Source organism: Protopterus annectens, chromosome 10.part0 (genome assembly GCF_019279795.1).
Source record: "Protopterus annectens isolate FY-2018-M chromosome 10.part0, PAN1.0, whole genome shotgun sequence".
NCBI classification, from domain to species: domain Eukaryota; kingdom Metazoa; phylum Chordata; order Ceratodontiformes; family Protopteridae; genus Protopterus; species Protopterus annectens.
The window spans coordinates 1,686,376,814-1,686,398,901 of NC_056744.1; the positions used below are offsets into that span (position 1 = coordinate 1,686,376,814).

Sequence of the window (22,088 nt, forward strand, 5' to 3'; positions counted from 1 at the left end):
CCGAGCATCTGTGATGACAGGGAGACTACTCTCTGCTGGGATAGATAATTGCTCCTTTGGGGGGGGAGTTTGCACTGAACCCGTCAGTCAGGATGTTGGCAAAGTCTGTGGGTTCAGTGTATTTTTTGTCATTTTGTACTAACTCCGAGCATATCTGGGAGTTGCCACCCAGGTTTCTGACATAACTAAAGAAAGCCTTATGGTTATCTTTAGTGTCTTGTGCAATTTTTCTCTCGAAGCTGGCCTTGGAAGATTTTGAGGGACCGTAGTTTTTTGCTAGTACTGAACAGTGATGCCTTCTTGTTGAGGGATTTTGCTCTATCCTGCAGTAGCTTTCTCCTTTTGTTGTATAGTTTATTTATGACCATGGTCCACCAGACAGGATGCCTGCCTTTGGAGGATTGGGTCTTGGTTTTATTTGGGATTGCATGATCCATGCATTCCTGAAGATGTCCATAGAATGCATTTATATAGGACTCTGCTGTTTGGACCGTAGTTTCCATTGGCCCAGGGGCTTCGAGTGATTTCACCTCAGTTTTGAGGAGTGTGAAATTATCCTTGGAGAAGTTTTTTACTGTGTTTTTTTGGGGTGGTGGTGGGGTTGACATGTGGATGTCCAGCGAGATTAATTTGTGGTCTGATCTTACCAATGAGGGGTGTATCTCTGGTGTAGAGCATAGATTCCCCATGTTTGTGATGACCAGGTCAAGTATGTTTACCCCTCTTATAGGCGTGGTGACCAGTTGTTCCATAGCATTTGAGTTTATAAATTCCAGGAACCTCTGGGCTTGGCTGTTAGGGCTTGAGTAGTGTTCCCAGTCTATGCTTGGGTAGTTGAAGTCACCCAATATAAAGGTATTTGGAGAGACATTCATATTCTCCAATGTTCTCAGGAAAGCCACGTGAGGTTCCAGAGTCTGGGATGGTGGTCTGTAGCAGGCTATAAACTGAAATGCAGTTTTGCCCACTGTTAGTTGCACATGGATGGTTTCTGATGCTTCATGCAGTGCCACTAACCTGGAGGTGTGGGTATCCTTGATGAATATGGATACTCCCCCTCCTTTTGTGGTTCAGTCTGAGTTTTGAGGCCGAAAAGCATGGTATGAGGTATAACCTGGTAGTGCTGAGGTGCTCTCAGGAGCCTTGAACCAGGTCTCTGTTACTGCACAGACAGCGATATTCTCCATGCTGAGGAGAGCCTCGAGTGCTTGCATTTTGAGGTGTAGACTTCTGGCGTTGAGTAGCATTACCCTTAGTTTGTTTTCCCTTGTGTTGTCTATGGAGGTGGGTTTGTCTTTTGAGCCTTGTCTAAAAAAGGCACTATGAGGGTGGCAAGAGCCTTTGCCAATATCCAAAAGACCAGAGGTGACAGGTGCAAGCCGTCCCTAGTGAAGCAGCGTGGCTTGTCGAGCATGTCATCCCAGGCTGACAGACACTGGAGCCCCTTTGAATGACACCAGAACTTTAGCCAATTGTTAAAATTGATCATTTTGTCCTTATACTGTGGCATAATTTTCGGTGAGAGTAAGATGCTACTCAAGGTCAGGGTCATACCTGTCTGGGCTACATGATCTGAGAGCTTCTCTATGTCTCTTTTCATGTAGTCCAGGGGAGGTATGGCTCAGGTCATTCACACCAGCATGGACAATGACAGAGTCATATTTGTACTTGCTTTGAGGTGACCTGAGTGCTTGTGTTATGTGGCAGATTCTGGCGCCCGACAAGCAGCTCACAGTGACTTTCTCCTTGTTCAGCCTGGTGAGTGGGACGTCAGTGTGCCTGATGATAAAGTCACCTATTACAAGTGTATCAGGTGTGTTGTTTGTCCTTGAGGGCTGTGACTGTTTGGCACACTGATTTTTGTGAAGTATGTGTTTCATTTTTTTGTTGTGTGGTATAAGTTGCTTGGATGTCTACTTTGGAGGTCTCTGCTGTTTAGGCAGATTTGTATTTAGAGCCAAGTATGTTTTAGTGTATTTATGTGTTTGATTTGATGATGTGGTAGGTCTATGTGCGATTGGATTTGTGGTGTGTGTGGTTTCCTTCTCCCCCTGACTGGCTGTGCCAGTATTGCGTTGAGAGAGCATAGCCTCCAGTTTGGCTATATGGTTGCATCTCTCACATATATTAGTATTTGTTGGGAGGAGGAGAGGGTTATTGGTGTACATGAGGCAGTTGTAACATTGCCTCAGGATTCCCAGATTCACCAGCTGGACTGGAGAGGAAACTGGCAACTGACCTTTGGACATGCCGGTATAGTATAAGTAACTCCTTTAAGGCTGACAAAAAGGACCAATAGGGGAACGAGTATTCCTAGGGAGTATATGAGGATGTAGTGCTATTAGTTTATTAGTGCTACCTTATATAATTGCTTGTAAGAGCAGTGCTAGGTTATAGGTTTACAATAAGGTCTTTACTTGAGAGGATAGATCAGATCTAAGGGAAAAAGTGAAGAGCAGACTTTGTGGAGCCGAGAATGGTTTAAACCTGGTTAAGCGGCGCTGCCCGATGCTGCGTTATGTGCAAAATCGCACAAAGCCCCGCCCAAAGCAGGTTTTTATACAGGGAACTTTAAAGAGCTAGAAATTGGCCCAAAACGGCCAATAAACTACAAGATTCTTGTGCTGAGGTCACTCCTCCAGGGACAGATAGGCTGCTCGAAGCTCCCCACTCCCACTGGTGAACAAAGCTTCCCTCTATCCAAGTGAGCAACACAGGAACTATTCAAAAGTCCAGAATACAGTAATGCCTGTATAAGGGACTATTCTAGGTCAGGAAAGGTGGGAAACAAAGGATATTTTTTTTTTCAGGGGAACAGCAGGAAAAGTGGTATGGGTTTACACGGACACTGTAACCTAGTCATCCATGATCATATCACATTCATCATCTTCTTCTTTCAGCTTTTCCCGGTTAGGGGTAACCACAGTGGATCATCTGCCCGCTCATGATTGGCAGAGGAGTTTTACAGTGTCGAGTTGCCCAATCTTCCACAGAAGGCACACACACGCACACACACACCTAGGGCCAATTTAGAGTGTGTCCATTCCACCTACTGCATGTCTTTGGGATGTGGGAGAAAACAGAGCACCCGGAGGAAACCCACGCAACCACAGGGAGGACATGCAGACTCTGCACAGAAGGCACCCCAGCCGAGAATCTAACCAGAGAACCTCTTGCTGTGATGCGGCAACGCTAACCGCTGCACCACAGTGGGTCTATAATTTATTACAATCACCCTTGTCTTATGTTTTATTTTATACCCTGTAAAAAAATAACTGACCGTTTTTAGCAGGGGGCCATGCCCCCTTGTGCCCCCCACACCTCCCACTCTTTAAATATACCAACTGCGAGATTGCACTACAGTTCAGTAAATGGAAATCTTCCCATTCTGCACTGTACGCAGATCTCCTTTGAAATGTTCGATCATATGGTGTCGACCATATGATGTTCAAACTTTTAAAAGTTCAATAACGTAATACACACCCCTATGTTAAACCTACAGTGGCTTTTATAGGCTCATAAGTTCATAGATAAGTACTGTGCCACCTGTCTTTGTCAGCCATTTTAAGCCTAGCCAGTTCCTCTTTTTGTGCTCAAAATAACCCATCACATTTGGTTATAGACTGGCCTTACCTATCCCATGGTCAGTAATTGTATTACCCCTAATGACTAACTGGGATCATAGCATTAGATAATCTGATGGGACACATGCATGGGTTGAAGCATTTAGGAGATGCCTCTGTCCATCAACAGAGCAGGGGGCCATTCACAGAGTAACATTTCTGTTTCCCATCCTCAGACCTAAGCTGTTGTTGAAAATGGACAGGGATGAACATTCTTTTATGTGTATGGACAGTCTGTTCCACAGCAGCGGATTCCCTCCACAAGATATACCTGTTCCTTCGAACAACTCAGCTGATGCTGCAGAAGAGGTTTAAATCCCTAGACAATAGTATTTCTGATGCCATTTGACTTACTGATGTGCATTAAATCCATCAGTATTGGGCTGGAGGATGCCTTGTATGCCAGACACAGGTCACCTCAGTCTGTAGGATACCTAGTATAGTGACAGGGCTTTGAGTAGGTCCATGTAGGACATGTTGTTTAGGCCTTGTATCCTTTTTGTAAGGTATCTCTATAGCATTGCAGGTGTTACATGTGTCACAATTCCTCATGAGTCTTAGAACTTGTCACAATAATAGCTTGTTCTTCTAGTTACATTAATTCTAAGCCTAACAAATATCAATTAGTTATTCATACTAACCCCATAAACAAAGTCTGAAAATATTCATAAAACATATCTGCTATCACCACCAGATCTCCACATAAAGATTTCTACTTTCCTTATGTAAACCTGTTATTATCCTTAGTGACCATTGCAACTTTCTGTCTTACTGGGAAATTCTAAAAATACCTACACTTCAAAGCTTCCTGGAGAAATTCCTATTCCTATTCAGTATATATACAGTTTCCTGGTTCAGTTTTTCTATTTCCCCATGAGTTTCACTTCCCATCCATAGACCTTGATCCAAGACTCTTCTTGATTCGCCCACTTATACTTTAAGGTTCACTGTCTCTTTCACCAGACCTCATCGGTATGAATTTTTAAATCTTGCCACACTTTACCATTAAACCCCAAACAGAACACTAGCCATTAAATCACATGCATCCACTCTGGTATGTATCAGCTTTTTAAATTACTCTGTAAAGCCTTCTTCTCCCTTAGATAAGTTGTTCTGAAATGTCAGTGTTTCCCTAAATCTGGCAGAGCCAATGGGTGCAAAATTCCAAAGGCACAAGATTAGAGCTTAGATCTGGGTTTGATTGTATATCCTTGTTCATCCTTGTCCAAGTAAGCATGGTCTGTTATAATGTACAGCTCATCTACTAAATTCATACCAAGTAAGCATGGTCTGTTATAATGTACAGCTCATCTACTAAATTCTTACCAAGTAAGCATGGTCTGTTATAATGTACAGCTCATCTACTAAATTCTTACCAAGTAAGCATGGTCTGTTATAATGTACAGCTTGTCTACTAAATTCTTACCAAGTAAGCATGGTCTGTTATAATGTACAGCTCATCTACTAAATTCTTACCAAGTAAGCATGGTCTGTTATAATGTACAGCTCATCTACTAAATTCTTACCAAGTAAGCATGGTCTGTTATAATGTACAGCTCATCTACTAAATTCTTACCAAGTAAGCATGGTCTGTTATAATGTACAGCTTGTCTACTAAATTCTTACCAAGTAAGCATGGTCTGTTATAATGTACAGCTCATCTACTAAATTCTTACCAAGTAAGCATGGTCTGTTATAATGTACAGCTCATCTACTAAATTCTTACCAAGTAAGCATGGTCTGTTATAATGTACAGCTCATCTACTAAATTCTTACCAAGTAAGCATGGTCTGTTATAATGTACAGCTCATCTACTAAATTCTTACCAAGTAAGCATGGTCTATTATAATGTACAGCCCATCTACTAAATTCTTACCAAGTAAGCATGGTCTGTTATAATGTACAGCTTACCTACTAAATTCGTACCAAGTAAGCATGGTCTGTTATAATGTACAGCTCATCTACTAAATTCGTACCAAGTAAGCATGGTCTGTTATAATGTACAGCTCACCTACTAAATTCGTACCAAGTAAGCATGGTCTGTTATAATGTACAGCTCATCTACTAAATTCGTACCAAGTAAGCATGGCCTGTTATAATGTACAGCTCATCTACTAAATTCATACCAAGTAAGCATGGCCTGTTATAATGTACAGCTCATCTACTAAATTCTTACCAAGTAAGCATGGTCTGTTATAATGTACAGCTCATCTACTAAATTCTTACCAAGTAAGCATGGTCTGTTATAATGTACAGCTTGTCTACTAAATTCTTACCAAGTAAGCATGGTCTGTTATAATGTACAGCTCATCTACTAAATTCTTACCAAGTAAGCATGGTCTGTTATAATGTACAGCTCATCTACTAAATTCTTACCAAGTAAGCATGGTCTGTTATAATGTACAGCTCATCTACTAAATTCTTACCAAGTAAGCATGGCCTGTTATAATGTACAGCTCATCTACTAAATTCTTACCAAGTAAGCATGGTCTGTTATAATGTACAGCTTATCTACTAAATTCTTACAACTGTTCTTGCACTCACCCAACTTAACCTACCTATTTATTTTATTTTATTTTACATTTGTTGACCGGGCTAGACCAGCTGGATACATATCCATTTTCAGCAGAGGCCCGGGGAGAAAAGCTCCTTGAGAGTACAAAACAATGTTTGACGTTAATCAAATAAAAACAGTAAATAAATTCAAAGTTTGACAAATAGAAGTACTATATACAATTAAGCTATTTTATGCAAAAAAGAACATATTGAAGTAAGTAGTTGGGTAAAAGTAAGTAAAATGTACAATACAGGAACACACTAGAAAGAGGTGTGTTAACATAAGATACTAGAGTGACAAAGAGAGATATTAAGATGTAAGAGAGAGTCCAAATTAGTTGAAAGACAAGTTATGCTTCTGGATTCCAGTGTGCAGGTAGATTATGCAGACATTAAGATTTAGAAATTTAGTGAGAAGACAAGAGATGTTAGTCTGGGTTAAGACAGGTGCATAGCCAATGTGTTTTAAGGTAGGATTTAAGCCTGATTTTGAATTGTGTAAGTGATGGTAGTGAGGTTAGGTCACTGGGAAGAGAGTTCCAGGATTTACCAACGGTGTTAGAGAATAGAGAGTCCCCTGCCTTGTTGTTGGCTTTGTGTGCTAGTACTAGCATTTTAGTAGCTGAGCGCAGGGTTTTAAGGTTACAGTAGGGGATGATAAGGTTGGTAAGAATCGGTGTGTTACTAGGCTGATACAGGATTTTATAGGCAAATATTAATTGATTAAGTAGAAGTAGGTTAGGTAACTCTAGCCAACCAAGATTTTTATAATTAATACAGTGGTGGGTCCTAAATGTAGAGCCAGTTGCAAATCTTGCAATATTGTTGTAGGAGACTACTAGTTTGTTCATATTGGTTTTTGAGAGGTTAGTATATATAGGGGAGGCATAGAGGAGGGTAGAGATTAAGTGGGTCTGGGCAATAGTAGATCTTGCTAGTGGGGTAAGAAAGGATTTGATTCTATATAGTGAGCCTATAGTGAGCCTAGTTTTTTGTTAACTGTTTTTATGGTGTTGTTTATGTGGGCTTCAAAGTTAAGGTTATTGTCAATTAGTACCCCTAGGAGTTTTATGTTAGTGTCAGGGGATATGATAGTTCCGTTGTTAGAAGTAACAGTAAAGTTTAGAGGTGTGTGTCTATGGGTGGGAGTAAAAAGTAGAAGTTTGGTTTTTTTAGGATTTAGGATAAGACATTGATGTTGTAGCCAATCCTCAACTGTGTTAAACACTTTTTAGGTAAGATTGCAGGTCTGCTGGATTTGGGGCTGTGCAGATTAATGTGGAGTCATCGGCATATTGTATTAAGGAGGCCTGAGGGATAACAGTGTACAGGTCATTGATGAAGACAGAGAATAGAAGTGGTCCAAGTATAGAACCTTGGGGGACACCTAGTGAGATGGGGAGATAGGTTGTTCCCCCACATGACTGCTTGTTGCCTATTGCTTAAGTAGGATTCAAACCATTGTATAGAAAGAGTATCAAGGGACAGGTTTTTCAGTGTGTTAATGAGAAGTTTGTGGTTAACCATGTCGAAGGCTTTGGACAGATCAATAAAGAGGGCTGAGGATAGAGTGTTGTTATTGCGACTTATTTATACAGTCGGAGAAGGATAAGAGGGCAGTAGTAGTACTGTGAAATGGCCTGAAACCGTGTTGGCAGTTAGCTAGCAAGTTGTTGTCTATAAGGTGTTTTAACAGTTGCATATGAATGCATTTCTCCATGATTTTGGCCAAAGGAGAAAGTATGGCAATAGGTCTGTAATTGGATAGATCCCTAGAGTTTCCACCCTTATGAAGGGGGATAATATGTGCAATCTTCCATGTGATAGGAATTGCACCTTCAGAGATTGTTCTGTTAATCAGAATGGAAACTGGGTAGGCTATTGCATCTGCTGCTTCCTGTAGATATTCAGCAGGAAGGAGATCGGCAGCAATGGTGGTAGGTTTGAGTTTTTGCAGAAGTGCGGATAAGGGATGTAGAGATGGGTTTGAGATGAAATGGGGGAGGTAAGGTAGTATTATGGGATGTTAGAGGTGAGCTGTTGGGAGATAGTTGGTTGGCAAGAGACTGAATGGTTTCAGTGAAGAAGGTGTTAAAGGTTCTTGCTACTTCCTTTGGATTGTCCTGGTCTGCACCTACAGGTGGGGGGGTGACAGTACAACCTGGGTGTAAGAGAGTATTTATACCTGCCCAAAATTTTTGGGGTTTACTTTGCTGGGTATTTTGGAGTTGTATGTAGTACTTTCTTTTATCTAACAGTATTGATTTTTTTGTGTCATTTCTTAACTGTCTGAACTTGATGTGATCTTCATGGTTTTTGGTAGTATGCCATAAGGTCCAGATTTTATTTCTAAGTAGCATTTTTTGTTTTGTGTCTTTTGAGAGCCAGGGGGCAGGTTTGTTTCTAGTTTTAATGGTCCTTATTGGAGCATGGAGGTCGAGAATGTTTAGAAATTTACTGTTAAAGTAGATTACTGCTTCCTCTAGGGGTAGACTTTTAAGGGGTGCCCAGTTGCATGCTCTAAGTTCGTTTTGGAAAATATCAGGGTTAAATTTTTTTTTATTCCTCATTGCTCTATAGGTAATTGGATTTCGGATAACAGTCTTGTCTCTGATTATGAAGGTTAGAGCATGGTCGCTTATATCCTCAGGGAGAGTTCCTACTTTATAGCTTAGGTGATGTCTATTTATTAGTATCCAGTCTAGGGTGCTTTCAGTGTTGTTCTGTTTATTGGTCCTTGTGGGGGAGCTTATAGTTTGAGTAAAGCCATGTAAATTAAGATGGGTAGAGGGCTGTTCTGAGGTACAGCTATTCCAATTTATGTTAAAGTCTCCGAGTACTATTGTCTCTTGGGGATAGTTGGTTGATAGCCAATTCAGGATATTTTCTAGGTTGTTTGAGTTATTCCCTGGGGAAAGATAGACAGCAATAATATAAATAGATTTATGGTTATTGAGTTGGAGTTTGGAGATAAGTATTTCCTCATTGCTAGTTGGAGGGGGCTTAGAGTCAATCGAGGTAACTTGTAGTCCAGACTTGTAAAGTATTGCTATTCCACCTCCCTTTTTAGCTAATCTATCTAGTCTTAATGTGCTATATCCTGGTGGAGTAAATTCAGTGTCTTGTATAGATGGTTTGAGCCAAGTTTCAGTAAGACACAGGATGTCAAATGAATGTACATCTATGAGAGCATGTATTTGGGCAACTTTGTTATTTATGCTTCTTATATTAAGATGGGCTATTAATAGTGAGTTGGGAGGTCTAATAAGGGATTGGGTGGTAGTAGGAGTTGCTATATGGGTAACTGTAGGAAGCGTAGAGCTTGGACCGGGATTAGGTTGGATATCGCCATCTATTACTGATTGGACTTGGCAGTTAAGTGTGAGTTGTAGGTGTTTACAAATAAGGAACAGAGATTTCTTGGCTTGAGGCTGATAGTATTTAATGTGATTTAGTCTGTGATATTTTGCTGATAGGTAGGTTATTGTACTAGGTGTGTTTGAATGAGAATGAGTGTAAGGTATGGGTGTTGAGGAGGTTTGCTTTGTGGGGTAGAAAAGGTTTATGTGCTGAAGGTGTTCATAGAAAGTAAGTAGATAAAGTATAATAAGAAGAGGTATGATGAAGTATGGAAGTAGGAGTTTCCGTTGAGGATAGGTAGATAACAGTGACATTGTGGCAGTGTAGAGAGTAGTGGAATGTTAAGATGAGTAAGTTGGATAGTGTAGGTGAATATTGGGTGTGGAGTTTCTGGAACTTAAGGTGTGGGCTGATATGATTGGTATTAATTGAAGGGGAGTGGTTTAGATGAATAAATGTAGAAGCAGTGGGGGCGGGTGGGAATAGGGGGCAGGGAGGGGAGCGGAGTGAGCCCACAGGGCGAACGGAGCGGGATAGAGCCAGTGAAGGAGAAGGACCCCAGGAACAATCAGTGAAATGCTGACTACTGAGGTAAGGTAAAGATGTGTCCAGAGGACAGTGTGTAGTTGTAAGAATAGAGGAGTGAGCAGTACTGGGAAAACAGAGAAAAGTTCAAGCCAGCTGTAAGATAATATATGTATCAGAGCAGTGGGATAGATATGTGGGGCGAGTCCTTAGAAAAACAGAATAGAAACAAAAATAAATAAACTTTCCTAGTGTGCTTTAAAGTCAAGGAATAGAGGAGGGGAACAAAACTAAGCAGCTTAGTTAACTTATAGGTAAAGTGATGAGGTTTGGGAGGGGGGGTAGAATAGAGTGAGTGTACTGGCTGACCTGGCTAGGGAGCAGTCCTCAGTTACAAGGCATTAATTAGGTAAAATGTAGTAACACTACAGTCATTGTAACACATACTTTCTAGGTTCTTTTGAATTAGAGTCTTAGGGAGAGGATTTGCTCTATCTTATGGTACGGGTGGAGTCCAATTGGTTCAGTAAAAGGTATGTATCTTGGCTTTCAGGCAGGACAGATTCTCAGTCACTAGTTCAGGGCTAGCAGAGTGGAGTGCTGGGTGAATAAAGGGAGAGAAGACAAAATTAAAGGTAACAAAGTGTTAGTAGCAGGCAAAAATAGCAGTTTCACAGAATACAAAATCCTTAGATGACATTGATAAGCACATTCAAAAATATAGCACTGTACAGAGAGGGTATACCTGTCATCTTTCCTAATCCCCTCCTTTCAAATAGTCTGTTTCACTCCATCTCTTATCCTCCATTGTACCCTAAAATTTATTATACTAAAATATCTTGTCCTCTTGAACAGTTGCATTTTTTCCCTTTTTGACCTACCTCCTGCTTCACAATTGCTAGTAAATGTATTTTGGACTAGTTACTTTCTAGAAACTGCATTGTAATTATTGTTGTATTTTTAGTTTACTCTCCTACTATGATTATATTTTAGGATAACTGTTAATTAATTACTGGTAAACTGTTAGCAACATTTTACTTAATGTACTAATTTCATATTACTTGTAATTATATTTTGGAGCTTTTCTCCTATGGTCTCCACTGAAAATGGGCATCTGCCCAGTCGGACTAACCTGGTTAACAAATGCCAAATAAAATAAAAATAAATAGATACTGCAGAAATTAATTTAAATTTATGACAATAATAGGTACACTGCTGAAACCCAGATGTAATATTGGAAGTATCAGTAAGGCTCATAATTGGCCTTGGGATACAATTTCACAAACCTTTCTAGGCACAGAATTATAATAAGCCCTTCTGTCATCTCTTACTTCCAGAATATCCATTACTCAACTGCAATCATCTAGAAATATAGTCAGACCTTAACGAAATGCTATCATTCCTCTCAGCTTTTGACGTCATTCTATCTGTGAAGCACCAGGCAGCAAATAATCATTATAAAGCAGTAAGCTATATTGCCCAATAAAACATTTAAATTCAGCATAACAGCCATAATCATCAAGTAACATATACTTTATCTCCAAAAACCAAAAACAATCAACAGAATCCCATAGGCCTCATAACCTCTTATTGACTTGGTCTGTTCCTGCCCGCCTAAATCTGCCTCCTGTAATGCTACAAACTCAGGGATTCAATTTCTTAAATAATCAATGACTCAAGTTTAGTTCCAAAGAGCTCTAGTACACTTTCAAGAGAGGACTATCCCATATGTGCATGTACTTATTTATGGGCACTTTACCGGGAAGGTCCACCAGACCATAAATAGCCCATTTTCAGTGGAAGCCGGGGGGGGGGGGGGGGCTTCACACAATGCAGAACATTTGACAGTATTAACAGTGAGAAAAATTACAAATCATGGAATATTACACAAACAATTTAAGCATTTCAAGAGAAATAAAATAAATGCTCAGGAAAAATACTGGAAATTCATTCCTGAGATTACAGAAAGTTAAAACCAAAAAAAGAATGAAAAGGTAATAATAAGCAGGATTTACATTATAATTGTGGTTAGGTAGTCCGAAGAGACTTAACAGAGACATTGTGATTGGATTATGGAAAATGTCAGTCAGGTTATGAAGAGAGGAGGTTTAGTACATGCACAGATCCAGTTAGTAGGGAGGTGTTCACGGACTAGTAAGAGTTACTAATGGAAGGGCATTCCAGGCTCTGGCTATAACACAAGAGTAAAGTACCCGACCTGCAGGTAGGGTATGACTGAGTGTGGTAGGAGTTACTAATGGAAGGGCATTCCAGGCTCTGGCTATAACACAAGGGTAAAGTACCTGACCTGCATGTAGGGTACGACTGTGAGTGGTAGGAGTTACTAATGGAAGGGCATTCCAGGCTCTGGCTATAACACATGAGTAAAGTACCTGACCTGCAGGTAGAATATGACTGTGAGTGGTAGGAGTTACTAATGGAAGGGCATTCCAGGCTCTGGCTATAAAAAAAAAAGTAAAGTACCTGACCTGCAGATAGGTTAGGCCTGTGCACTTGCAGGAAATGTTAATTATCAAATCTAAGGGACCTATTAGGAACATAGTGGGTAAATAAAGAGGTTAGGCCAGGCAATCTGAGGGTTTGATAATTAGTTTTATGGGTTGTAGTCAGTTGCAGATAGCTGAGATAGGGTGGGAGTTCAAGCCACTTTAGAGACTGTAGAGATGTGCAGTGGTGGCTTGATTGTCTAGAATTTGCAGCAAATTTGGCAATCTTATTACAACATATTTTGAGTTTTGCTTTCGGGGAGACAGCAGATTAGTAAGTAGGGGTGCACCATAGGTAACAGAATGAAGCAGGTAAGTGGTAGCAAGTAGTTGTTTCCTGGAAGGAGAAAGGAGATGTTTATTATGTTGTATGTGCAGGTCGAAGTTTAGGATTTCATCAGTTATTACTCCTAGCAGTTTAGTGTGGCAAACTATTTCAGGTTTAGTGTTTCTCTGGGAAAACATTGTGAACAGATTTTTTTATGGAAGTATTTTTCTTGGGTGTAACTAACACAAGTTTGGTTTTGCTGGGGTTGAGAGAGATGTGGCTGTTGTACAACCATGTCTCTATGGCAGTAAATGCTGACTGAGTGATTTGTTGCAAATCGGATGTAGTTTTAGCAGAGCATATAATAATGGAGCCATCCGCATGTTGTGTGTGTGACCCCTGGCTGAATGAGGAGTGAAGATGGTCAATAAAAATACTAAACAGGAGTGGCCCTAATACAGAGCCTTGGGGACCACAGGTAGAGATATGAAGATATGGAATTTTGTTATCTAACTGCCTGTTTGTCAGATAAGTAACTGGAAAACCAGGGGAGAGAGGAGGTAGCTAATAAAGTGTTTGAGAGATGAAATAGAAGTGAGTGCGATATCATATCAAAGGCTTTAGATAAGTCTAGAAATGGGGTAGATACAATGTTTCCTGAGTCTCTGGCCTTACTGACTGCATCCAAGAAGGATATTAATGTGGTTGTAGTGTTATGAACTGGTTTGAATCCATGCTGGGTTGGAGATAGGATTTGGTTCTTGAGGAGGAAATGAAGAAGTTGCATATGTACACATTTTTCAAGAAACATAGAGACTGGGGATAATATAGCTTAGCAGTTTGAGACATCAGTCGAGCTGCCACCCTTATGGACAGGTATGATAAAGCTCTTTTCCAAAGTTTTGGGACATACGACTCTTGGATGGACCTGATGATTCGTACACTAACAGGGTAGGTAACTGTTTTATATATTCATTGGGGAGCTTGTCTGGTGCATTAGAGCTGAGTTTTAGCTTGAGGAGTAGCCTTTTTATAGAGGAAGTTGGCATTCTAGTAAATGAGAAAGTGGGTGAAGCATTCATTGTTGATTCATCTATGGGTAACGTAGTGGGGGGATTGAGAGAGGTGGGGTAGTGTGATTGATCCAGTACAATCCGTGTTGGGAGTGTAGCTGTAGAAAGTTAGCAGTAATGATAATTACGGAATTTATGAAGTGCGAGTTGAAGAGACTATTTATACGGGTACTTTGTCTGGGTGTGGACATGGGTTACTTTTTGTAGCAGGGTTGAGAAGTGGTTACGATTTGTTTAAATTATACTCTTTCTTGTTTTTGGATACTAGCTTTTTTTTTTTTTACTTGTTTACGGAGCTGTTTAAATCTCAAAAGGTCTGAAGGTCATGGAGTTTTTCCACAGTTTCCAAGTTTTATCTCTAGACAGCATCATTGATTTAGTACATTTGGTTAGATTTCACCCTTTTTATCCTATGGCATGCAAGACTCTCTAATATCTCTAGAAATGTTGTATTGAAGTGTTCCAGTGCATCATCCAGAGGAAGATATTTTAAACTAGACCAATTCATATTTTTTAGTATGTTGGTGAATGTCTGTGAGTTAAAATGTTTAAGATTCCTAACATATTTGCAACTATGCTGTTGGTGAAGGGAGGGTGTTGATCAGTGAGCAAAGGCTGGGAGGTGGTTACTTAAAGCATTTGACAGAGTACCAGCACAGGAGAATTGGGTAAGGTCAGAAACCAATATCCAGTCAAGGATGGATCCCTCCATGCTTCTGCTATTATATCTTGTTGGAGAACTGATAAGTTGAGTGAAATGAAACAGGTTTATACCAGAGGATGGAAATTTAGATCAAAGATTTAGCCAATTTATGTTTAAAATGAAACCATCGTTCTGGGTGACGTAATGTTGCTAGAGAACCAGGATAGTATTTCTCCCAGTGTTGGTATGTTACTGCATATGGGTATGTTACTGGGGAATATAAAGGGATAGGATACATTGGTTTTTTGACATTCAGTTTTAGGAAGGAGGTCAGAATTTCAGCATTACAGAATTGCAGGCTGATATCCCAGTATGAGAATATATTACCGTTATTAGACTAAAGGACTGCTCCTCCTCCTCCTTTCTGTGGGGTCTATCAGTCCTTATTGTACTGTGGCCTGGACGTAGGATTTCTGAAGCTTTTATATTTGGTTTAAGCCAGGTCTCTGTGGCAGCAATAATGTCAGGTTTATTGAGAGCTATCCAGGCATGAAGGTCTGCAGTTATGTGGCGAATACTTTGTAAGCATAGTGTTACTATATGGAGGGATTTAGAGGAATTGAGAGCTGGATGTCACAGGAAGGGTACAAGGGTGAGACCAGGGTAGGGGTGTACATCTCCACAGAGGGATAAGGTTGAGAAAACTGACGAGTGGGGTAATGGGTTTTGTATTCTTGTTGAACTGCCAATGTTGTATACAGAAAGTGGGGAGAGTTTATTGACACAATATAATGAACAGAATTTCTAGCAAGAAGAATTTTTACTTTGGAAAAGAGTATTGGAATTATTTGTATGAGGTAGGGTGATATTGCGGAATAGCTTTCAGATGGCACCAAGAGGAGGATGCTTACAGATGTTGGCCTAGCGTTAACAACATAGAGGTGAGTATAGAAAGACGCAGTAGAACTACAAGTAGTGCAGCACGAGGAAGGAAAATTAAATGTTAGTAAGAGTGAGACATTATGAAGGATGCTACAAACTACCAGTTGTTAGCTGTGCAATATGATTAGTATGCTTGGAGTACAGGATGGGGTAGAGTTGAGCTAGCACAATGTGATTGGATTGTTTGAAGTGATGGGCGGAGTTGTGGGGTTTCATTATAGGTAAAGTGGGCATGGATGGGATTTGGGGGTAGGGTAGGGGAGCAGAATGGACCTGAGAGAAGCGAGCAGAACCTGGGCACACATAGTGCCAAAATAAAATCACTTAAATTGAGGTAAGTAACAGAATTCACAAACACTAATATGACTTGTAAGATGAGGGGAGGAAATCATGTAACTATGTCCCTGGCTGTGTGTGCGCTACTAACAGAATAATTTAAATGTTAAGGTAAAAGGTTATATTTTCTTTAGTTTTTGTTTTTAAACAATGGGTTTCAGTAGTGGAAAGACCTATGTTTACTGGTATAATGGAGAGTTACTTTAATAAATTCTTGCAGGGTCCTTGCACTCTACTGCAGTTGGAAATTTCTGCGAGCTAAAGACTCTGATGATTATGAAACCTAAGGTAATCTGTGTAGGAATGGAACCATAAAAAGTGTGTGAAAGCAGCTGATAGTGGGTGAGGGTACACTGTGAGAATAACTGCATAGCAAACTATATTCACCAAGAATGATGCCACAATATAGAGACAAGATGATCAGCTTTAACAATTGGCTTAATGTCTGGAGTCATTCAAAGGGGATCCAGTGTCTGTCTGCCTGGGATGACATGCTTGACAAGCCACGCTGCTTCGCAAGGGATGGCTTGCACCTGTCACCCCTGGGATTCCGGATATTGGCTAAGGCTCTTGCCACCCCTATAGTGCCTTTTTAGGCAAGGCTCAAATTCTAAACCTACCACCCTAGAAAACAAAAATGGGAAGAAACTGAGGGTAATGCTGCTCAATGCCAGAAGTCTAAATCTCAAAATGCACGCACTCGAGGCCCTTCTCAGTATGGAGAACATCGATGTCTGTGCTGTAACTGAAACCTGGTTCAAGGCTCCTGAGAGCACCCGGCACTATTAGGTTTTACCTCATATCATGCATTCCGCCCCAAAACCCAGACCACACCACAAAAGGAGGGGTGTATCCATATTCATAAAGGATACCCACACCTCCAGGTTGGTGGTAATGCACGGCTTCGAAACCATCCAGGTGCAACTAACCATAGGCAAAACTGCTCTACAAATTGTAGCATGCTACAGGCCACCCTCTCAAACTCAGGAACACCACACAGCCTTCCTGAAGACACTGGAGGGTATAAATGTATCTCCAAACACCATCATATTGGGTGACTTCAACTACCGAATATAGACTGGGAACATTACTCAAGCCCTAACTTTCTAGCCCAACGGTTCCTGGAGTTCATAAATTCAAATGCCATGGAACAGCTAGTCACTGTTCCCATGAGAGGAGAAAATATACTAGATCTCATTATCACAAACATGGGGACAAAATGCTCCACACCGGAAGTATATCCCTCATTGGTGAGATCTGATCATAAACTAATCTCACTGGAAATCCACATCCCGCCCCACCCCAAACAAAAAAGACCACAGTGAAGAACTTCTCTAAAGCAAACTTCACACTACTCAAGACTGGTGTGGTATCCTTCAAGGCCCCCGAGACAGTGGAAACCACAACTCAAGCTGCGGAAGCCCTTACAAATGCCTTCTATGAACACCTCCAGGACTGCATGGATCAGGCAATCCCAAATAAAACCAAGACTCTTTCCACAAAGAGCAAACGTCCAGTCTGGTGGACCCCAGCCATTAACAAACTTTACAATAAGAGGAGAAAGCTATTACATGATAGAACAAAATCCACAAAGGGAAGTCACCCTGATCATTATTAGTAAAAAAATCGAGCACTCATAAAATCAACTAAGGCCAATTTTGAGAGAAAATTGCCATGGATTCAAAGGACAATCGTAAGGCCGTTTCAGCTATGTTAGGAACCTGGGTGGAAACTCCCAGATATGCTCAGAATTAGTCCAAAATGATACAAAAATCACTGAACCCACAGACATTGCCAACATACTGGCAGACAGGTTCAGTGCAAACTTCACCCCCCTCTCCCCCCCTAAAGGAGAGATAACTATCCCAGTGGAGTGTAGCCTCCCAGACATCTCAAATGCGCAGGTGAAAGCTGCTCTCTCTAAAGCTAAAAACACAGCATCAATGGGACTGGATGGTGTCCCCGGCTGTGTGCTACACGAGCTAAATGAGGAATTAAACCTGCACATAATGCAGCTGTTTAATTTCAGCCTTACCACAGGATACGTGCCCAAGGAGTGGCGTACGGCAACTGTGGTCCCACTCCACAAAGGTGGTGCCTCTACAGACCCTGGTAATTACCGCCCCATAAGCTTAACAAGTCTAGTCTGCAAAGCTATGGAGAGATCATAATGGAGCTCATAAACAAAGATATAGGGGACTTGCAGACATTGGACCCAACCCAGTTTGGCTTCGTCAAGGGAAGATCATGCCTTTTGAACTTGGTCGACTTCTTCGAAACAGTCACCAAGGCCATTGATGAGGGAAAGGCAGTCCATACAGCCTACCTTGACCTTGCAAAGGCTTTCGACACAATACCCCACTCGGGTATTGTAAAAAAACTTACCAGCTTAAATGTAAACCCATATGTCACAAGATGGGTTGCAAACTGGCTTAAGGACAGAACCCACAGGGTTAGAGTTGCTGGCGCTATGTCATACTCCAAGCTGGTCACAAGTGGTGTCCCACAGGGCTCGGTCCTTGGCCCCCTATTGTTTGGCATCTACTTCTCAGAAGTACAGGCCAACATGGAAGGTCTTTGGCTGACAAAGTTTGCAGACGACTGCAAACTGGGCCATAGTGGAAAGCATCGGACACGGATATCCTTCAGAAGGGACTCACGGAAACAGATAGCTGGTGCCAGAGCCATGGCCTGAAGTTAAACGCCAAAAAATGTATAGTCATACCCTTCGGGAAAAACAAGGTAACCCCAAGCTACCATATAGGTGGCAATCCACTAAGCACAGAAGAGGTTATCAGGAACCTGGGGACCCAGGTTGACAGTGGCCTTTCTTTTGACACTCACGTTGCTAAAGTGGTTAGAAAGACCTTCTACAATGCCCACCTGATCATGAAGGGATTCACATCCAGATCTAGTGAGGTCATTGTTCCCCTGTACTCTTCACTTATCAGACCAATGATCGAGTACAATGCCCCATTCGGGATGTATCTCCCGACATCTGCAGCAATTGGAGAGACCCCAAAAGTTTCTCACCAAAAGGATAAAGGGACTCCAAAATCTGTCATATGCTGCCAGATTGAAGAAACTCCAGCTCTATTCAGTCGCATACCGTCTGCTCAGAGGTGACATGTGCCTGACATACAAGGCCATGTCCAACCTGGAATTAATGGACATGCTCCACCTCAAAAAATCCAAATCCACCAAAACCACTAGAGCAAGTGACTTAAACCTTAGCACGGATATAAATAGGACGTGCTGGAGGGATAGATTTATCACTCAGAGACTCCCTATGCTGTGGAATAGAGTCCCGGTCCATGTGAGGCAGAGCACCTCGCTGACTCTGTTCAAGAGAAATCTTGACCTGTGGATGGGAGATCATAGGTTTACCCCGGGAATCATCTCTGTGTCACTGCTGGACAGAGGCACAACAAACTAATGGGTACAGTATTTTTTCATATAAGGGGTGGCGTAAGCCACAAAAATTCGGGCTAGGCTTATAAATGCCTTGGGGCAGATAGCCTAGTATAAACCTATGAACCTATAGCTACATTACAGCATTAGAGAGTTAAACACATGACCAAAAACTACGCACAGTATACAGTGCTATATCAATTGCAGGAAATGAACCTCTCTCAACATACATGCAAGTAATGAAGCAGCACTTCTGTCAGCAAAGCATTCATCTGGTCAGTAATTTAGTACAAGTAATGTTACTAATACAACTATAAGCACATAAGCAATGTAAGAGTTCCCATATGTAATTAAGTTAAATAATACAGGCATTATTTAAATGTTTGCATTCAGGAGAGTAAACTAAACACATCAATGAAAGCTTACAGAACACTTTTTTCTGCTGCGACCAAGAATTACACAGTGATACACAGCAACAAACCATATTGTAACTATTCATATAACAACAAGCAGGGGATATTTCTGCACCATTAAACTGCAGGCAGTTCACTGTTCTATCCTCATAGTGTATTGAAAACAAGCTTGTCAATCAGAAGTGTATAACTTCTAGATGTGCACAGTCAAGATATCCTAGCACAACACTGCTGCACAAGAACAGGACTACGGTTTTAAATATGAATAAATCAAGTCTTTCTGTTTCACTTATCTTTTCTTATACAAGAGCAGACTCTGTTAGGATAATCATAGCAAAAAATTCATTACACAGTATGACGGAGCAAGACCCTTAGCACTTACATGGCGAGCACACCATGCTGAGGGACTGTGAGTTGCTACTACCTAGCAAAACTTTTGAAAATGGTGCCCACTACACTCACAGCCTAAATAAACTTACTCCAGGTATTAGGTGAGGGGGGAGAAGGGCTAAATAGGTAGTCTGCCAAGAACGGATTGCTACAAGATGGTAGAAGAGAACCTGACTATTCTTTTAAGAAATAAAAAGTGGGTAAAAGGCTTTTGATAACTATATAAAGTGATAGATTCAAATTGCTCAATGTAATTATTTCAATTAAAAATGTCAAAGTATATCAGGATGGTGTACAAAAAAATATATACTTTGTACAGAAGAAATAACCTTGTATTTAAATGTTTGGAAAAATAATAATATATGAAAAACTGTTACTTGGTAGGTTCAATGCAGTTTTTCTTGATCCTTCTGGATTAATGAGTTTGTGTTTGTCACATTCAGAGACAAATTCCTAGAAGAGATACTGTCAGGCTGGATACCAGCATGATATGGAGATTCGCATTCAAAAAAGTACAGGACTACTTGGAGAGACCTCTTGGTATCTGGCATTTCATAGGTTAAGGCCATAAGTTAACACCACAGGTCATTTTTTACTGGAGAGCTACCAAAACAAACATACTTTGTTCAGACTATGGGTTCAGCAGCAACAGATTTCAGGAAAATGACCATGCTTGTTAAACCTTATACACTATCATATTCAGTACTGCAGAAACCCTGTTTGGGCAACCAACAAAAACAAATTCTGTCTGAAATGTCAATCACACACACAAATGCGCGCAAGGGCACACACACACACACACACACACACACACACACACACAAAACTATGTGCAATCTGGAGATTGCAACTCAAATACAGGTCTTTTAGATGAAGGAAAAAACCCTGATGTACAAAACAAGAACATGTAGACTTGCAAAGAATGCACACACACTGAAACCAAGCTAGTGGTATAAGCACTGTGTGGTAGGAACACTAACCTTTGTGCCACAACAAGCACTGTATCAGACTTATACACTCAACTAAAATTAACCAGGGAAATGTTTTTTTGTGTTATTTTACACATTAACCATGTGAATGTTTTGTGTTATTTTACACATTTCTTTATTCACTGTGCCTAAATTACCAGTTTTATTTAAAATAAATAAATAATTCCCTAGTTAATGTATCACTTCTAGTTCAAATCAAATCCATACAAATAGATCAGGTGTAAGGATTAAATAAACCTTAAGTAGTTATATTGAATGACTAACGTACATGAATCTGTCATTCCACAGAACAGCTTTTGTTTGAATGCTGATGTTTGCTCCAGTTATCACTGAAAACTACTTTTGGCTCCCTTTGCAGTTGCACTGCCCCCCCCCCCCCCCACTACTGTAGGGCATTCAAGTTGGTATATAAAAGATGAGGGTGTTGACGTCTAGCCCACATGTCGAGGATGTAAAGAGGCTTGTGCCCCTGAAAAAAATAAATAAATAAATAGTGTTCACCGAAAGTTGTTTTTGGCTTTTTTTCTTTTTCGACCAATGATATTTCAGTAAAAGGTATTCAGTCAGTCAACATGATTCATTCAACATTATAACCTCCTGATACATTCGGCTTTCAAAATGACTCATTTCTTTATCACTGCCACAAATCTTAAAAAAATATACTACAACAAAACCAACAGATCTTCACATACTCTAATTACATACAGTTAATAGCGTATGGCATGACATTATTTTTAAAGTAATGCAATGCAGACCTGCACAGCACAATGCCTTTCCTGCAGTTTTGTTGCAGACCACTTATACTGAAAACATTCAGAACAAACCATAGTCAATTTACTTACTTCTATCTCCTGGAATTCTGTCTCATTCTTGGTTTGTACATCTTTAAGATCTCTGACTTTTAGTTCCAGGGATGACACTGATGCCTTCAGTTTGTCCTGTAGATTTTAACAAATTAAAATAAATATGTAAGTAAACAAGAGCAGAAAAATAGAATAATCACTTTACAAATGGGGTGGGGGCACAAAATACACAGTTGTGTATTAAATCCT

General features: G+C 40.5%; 1 protein-coding gene across 1 annotated transcript in view; it reads right to left on the bottom strand.

Moving 5' to 3' along the window:
• The window catches only part of LOC122814420 (tripartite motif-containing protein 10-like), a 142,794-nt gene that overhangs the window by 110,770 nt on the left and 9,936 nt on the right, over window positions 1–22,088 (bottom strand). Inside the window, exon 2 of the mRNA XM_044087002.1 lies at window positions 21,879–21,974. Within this exon, the coding sequence (XP_043942937.1) occupies window positions 21,879–21,974 (96 nt within the window). The remainder of the gene's footprint in view (window positions 1–21,878; window positions 21,975–22,088) is intronic.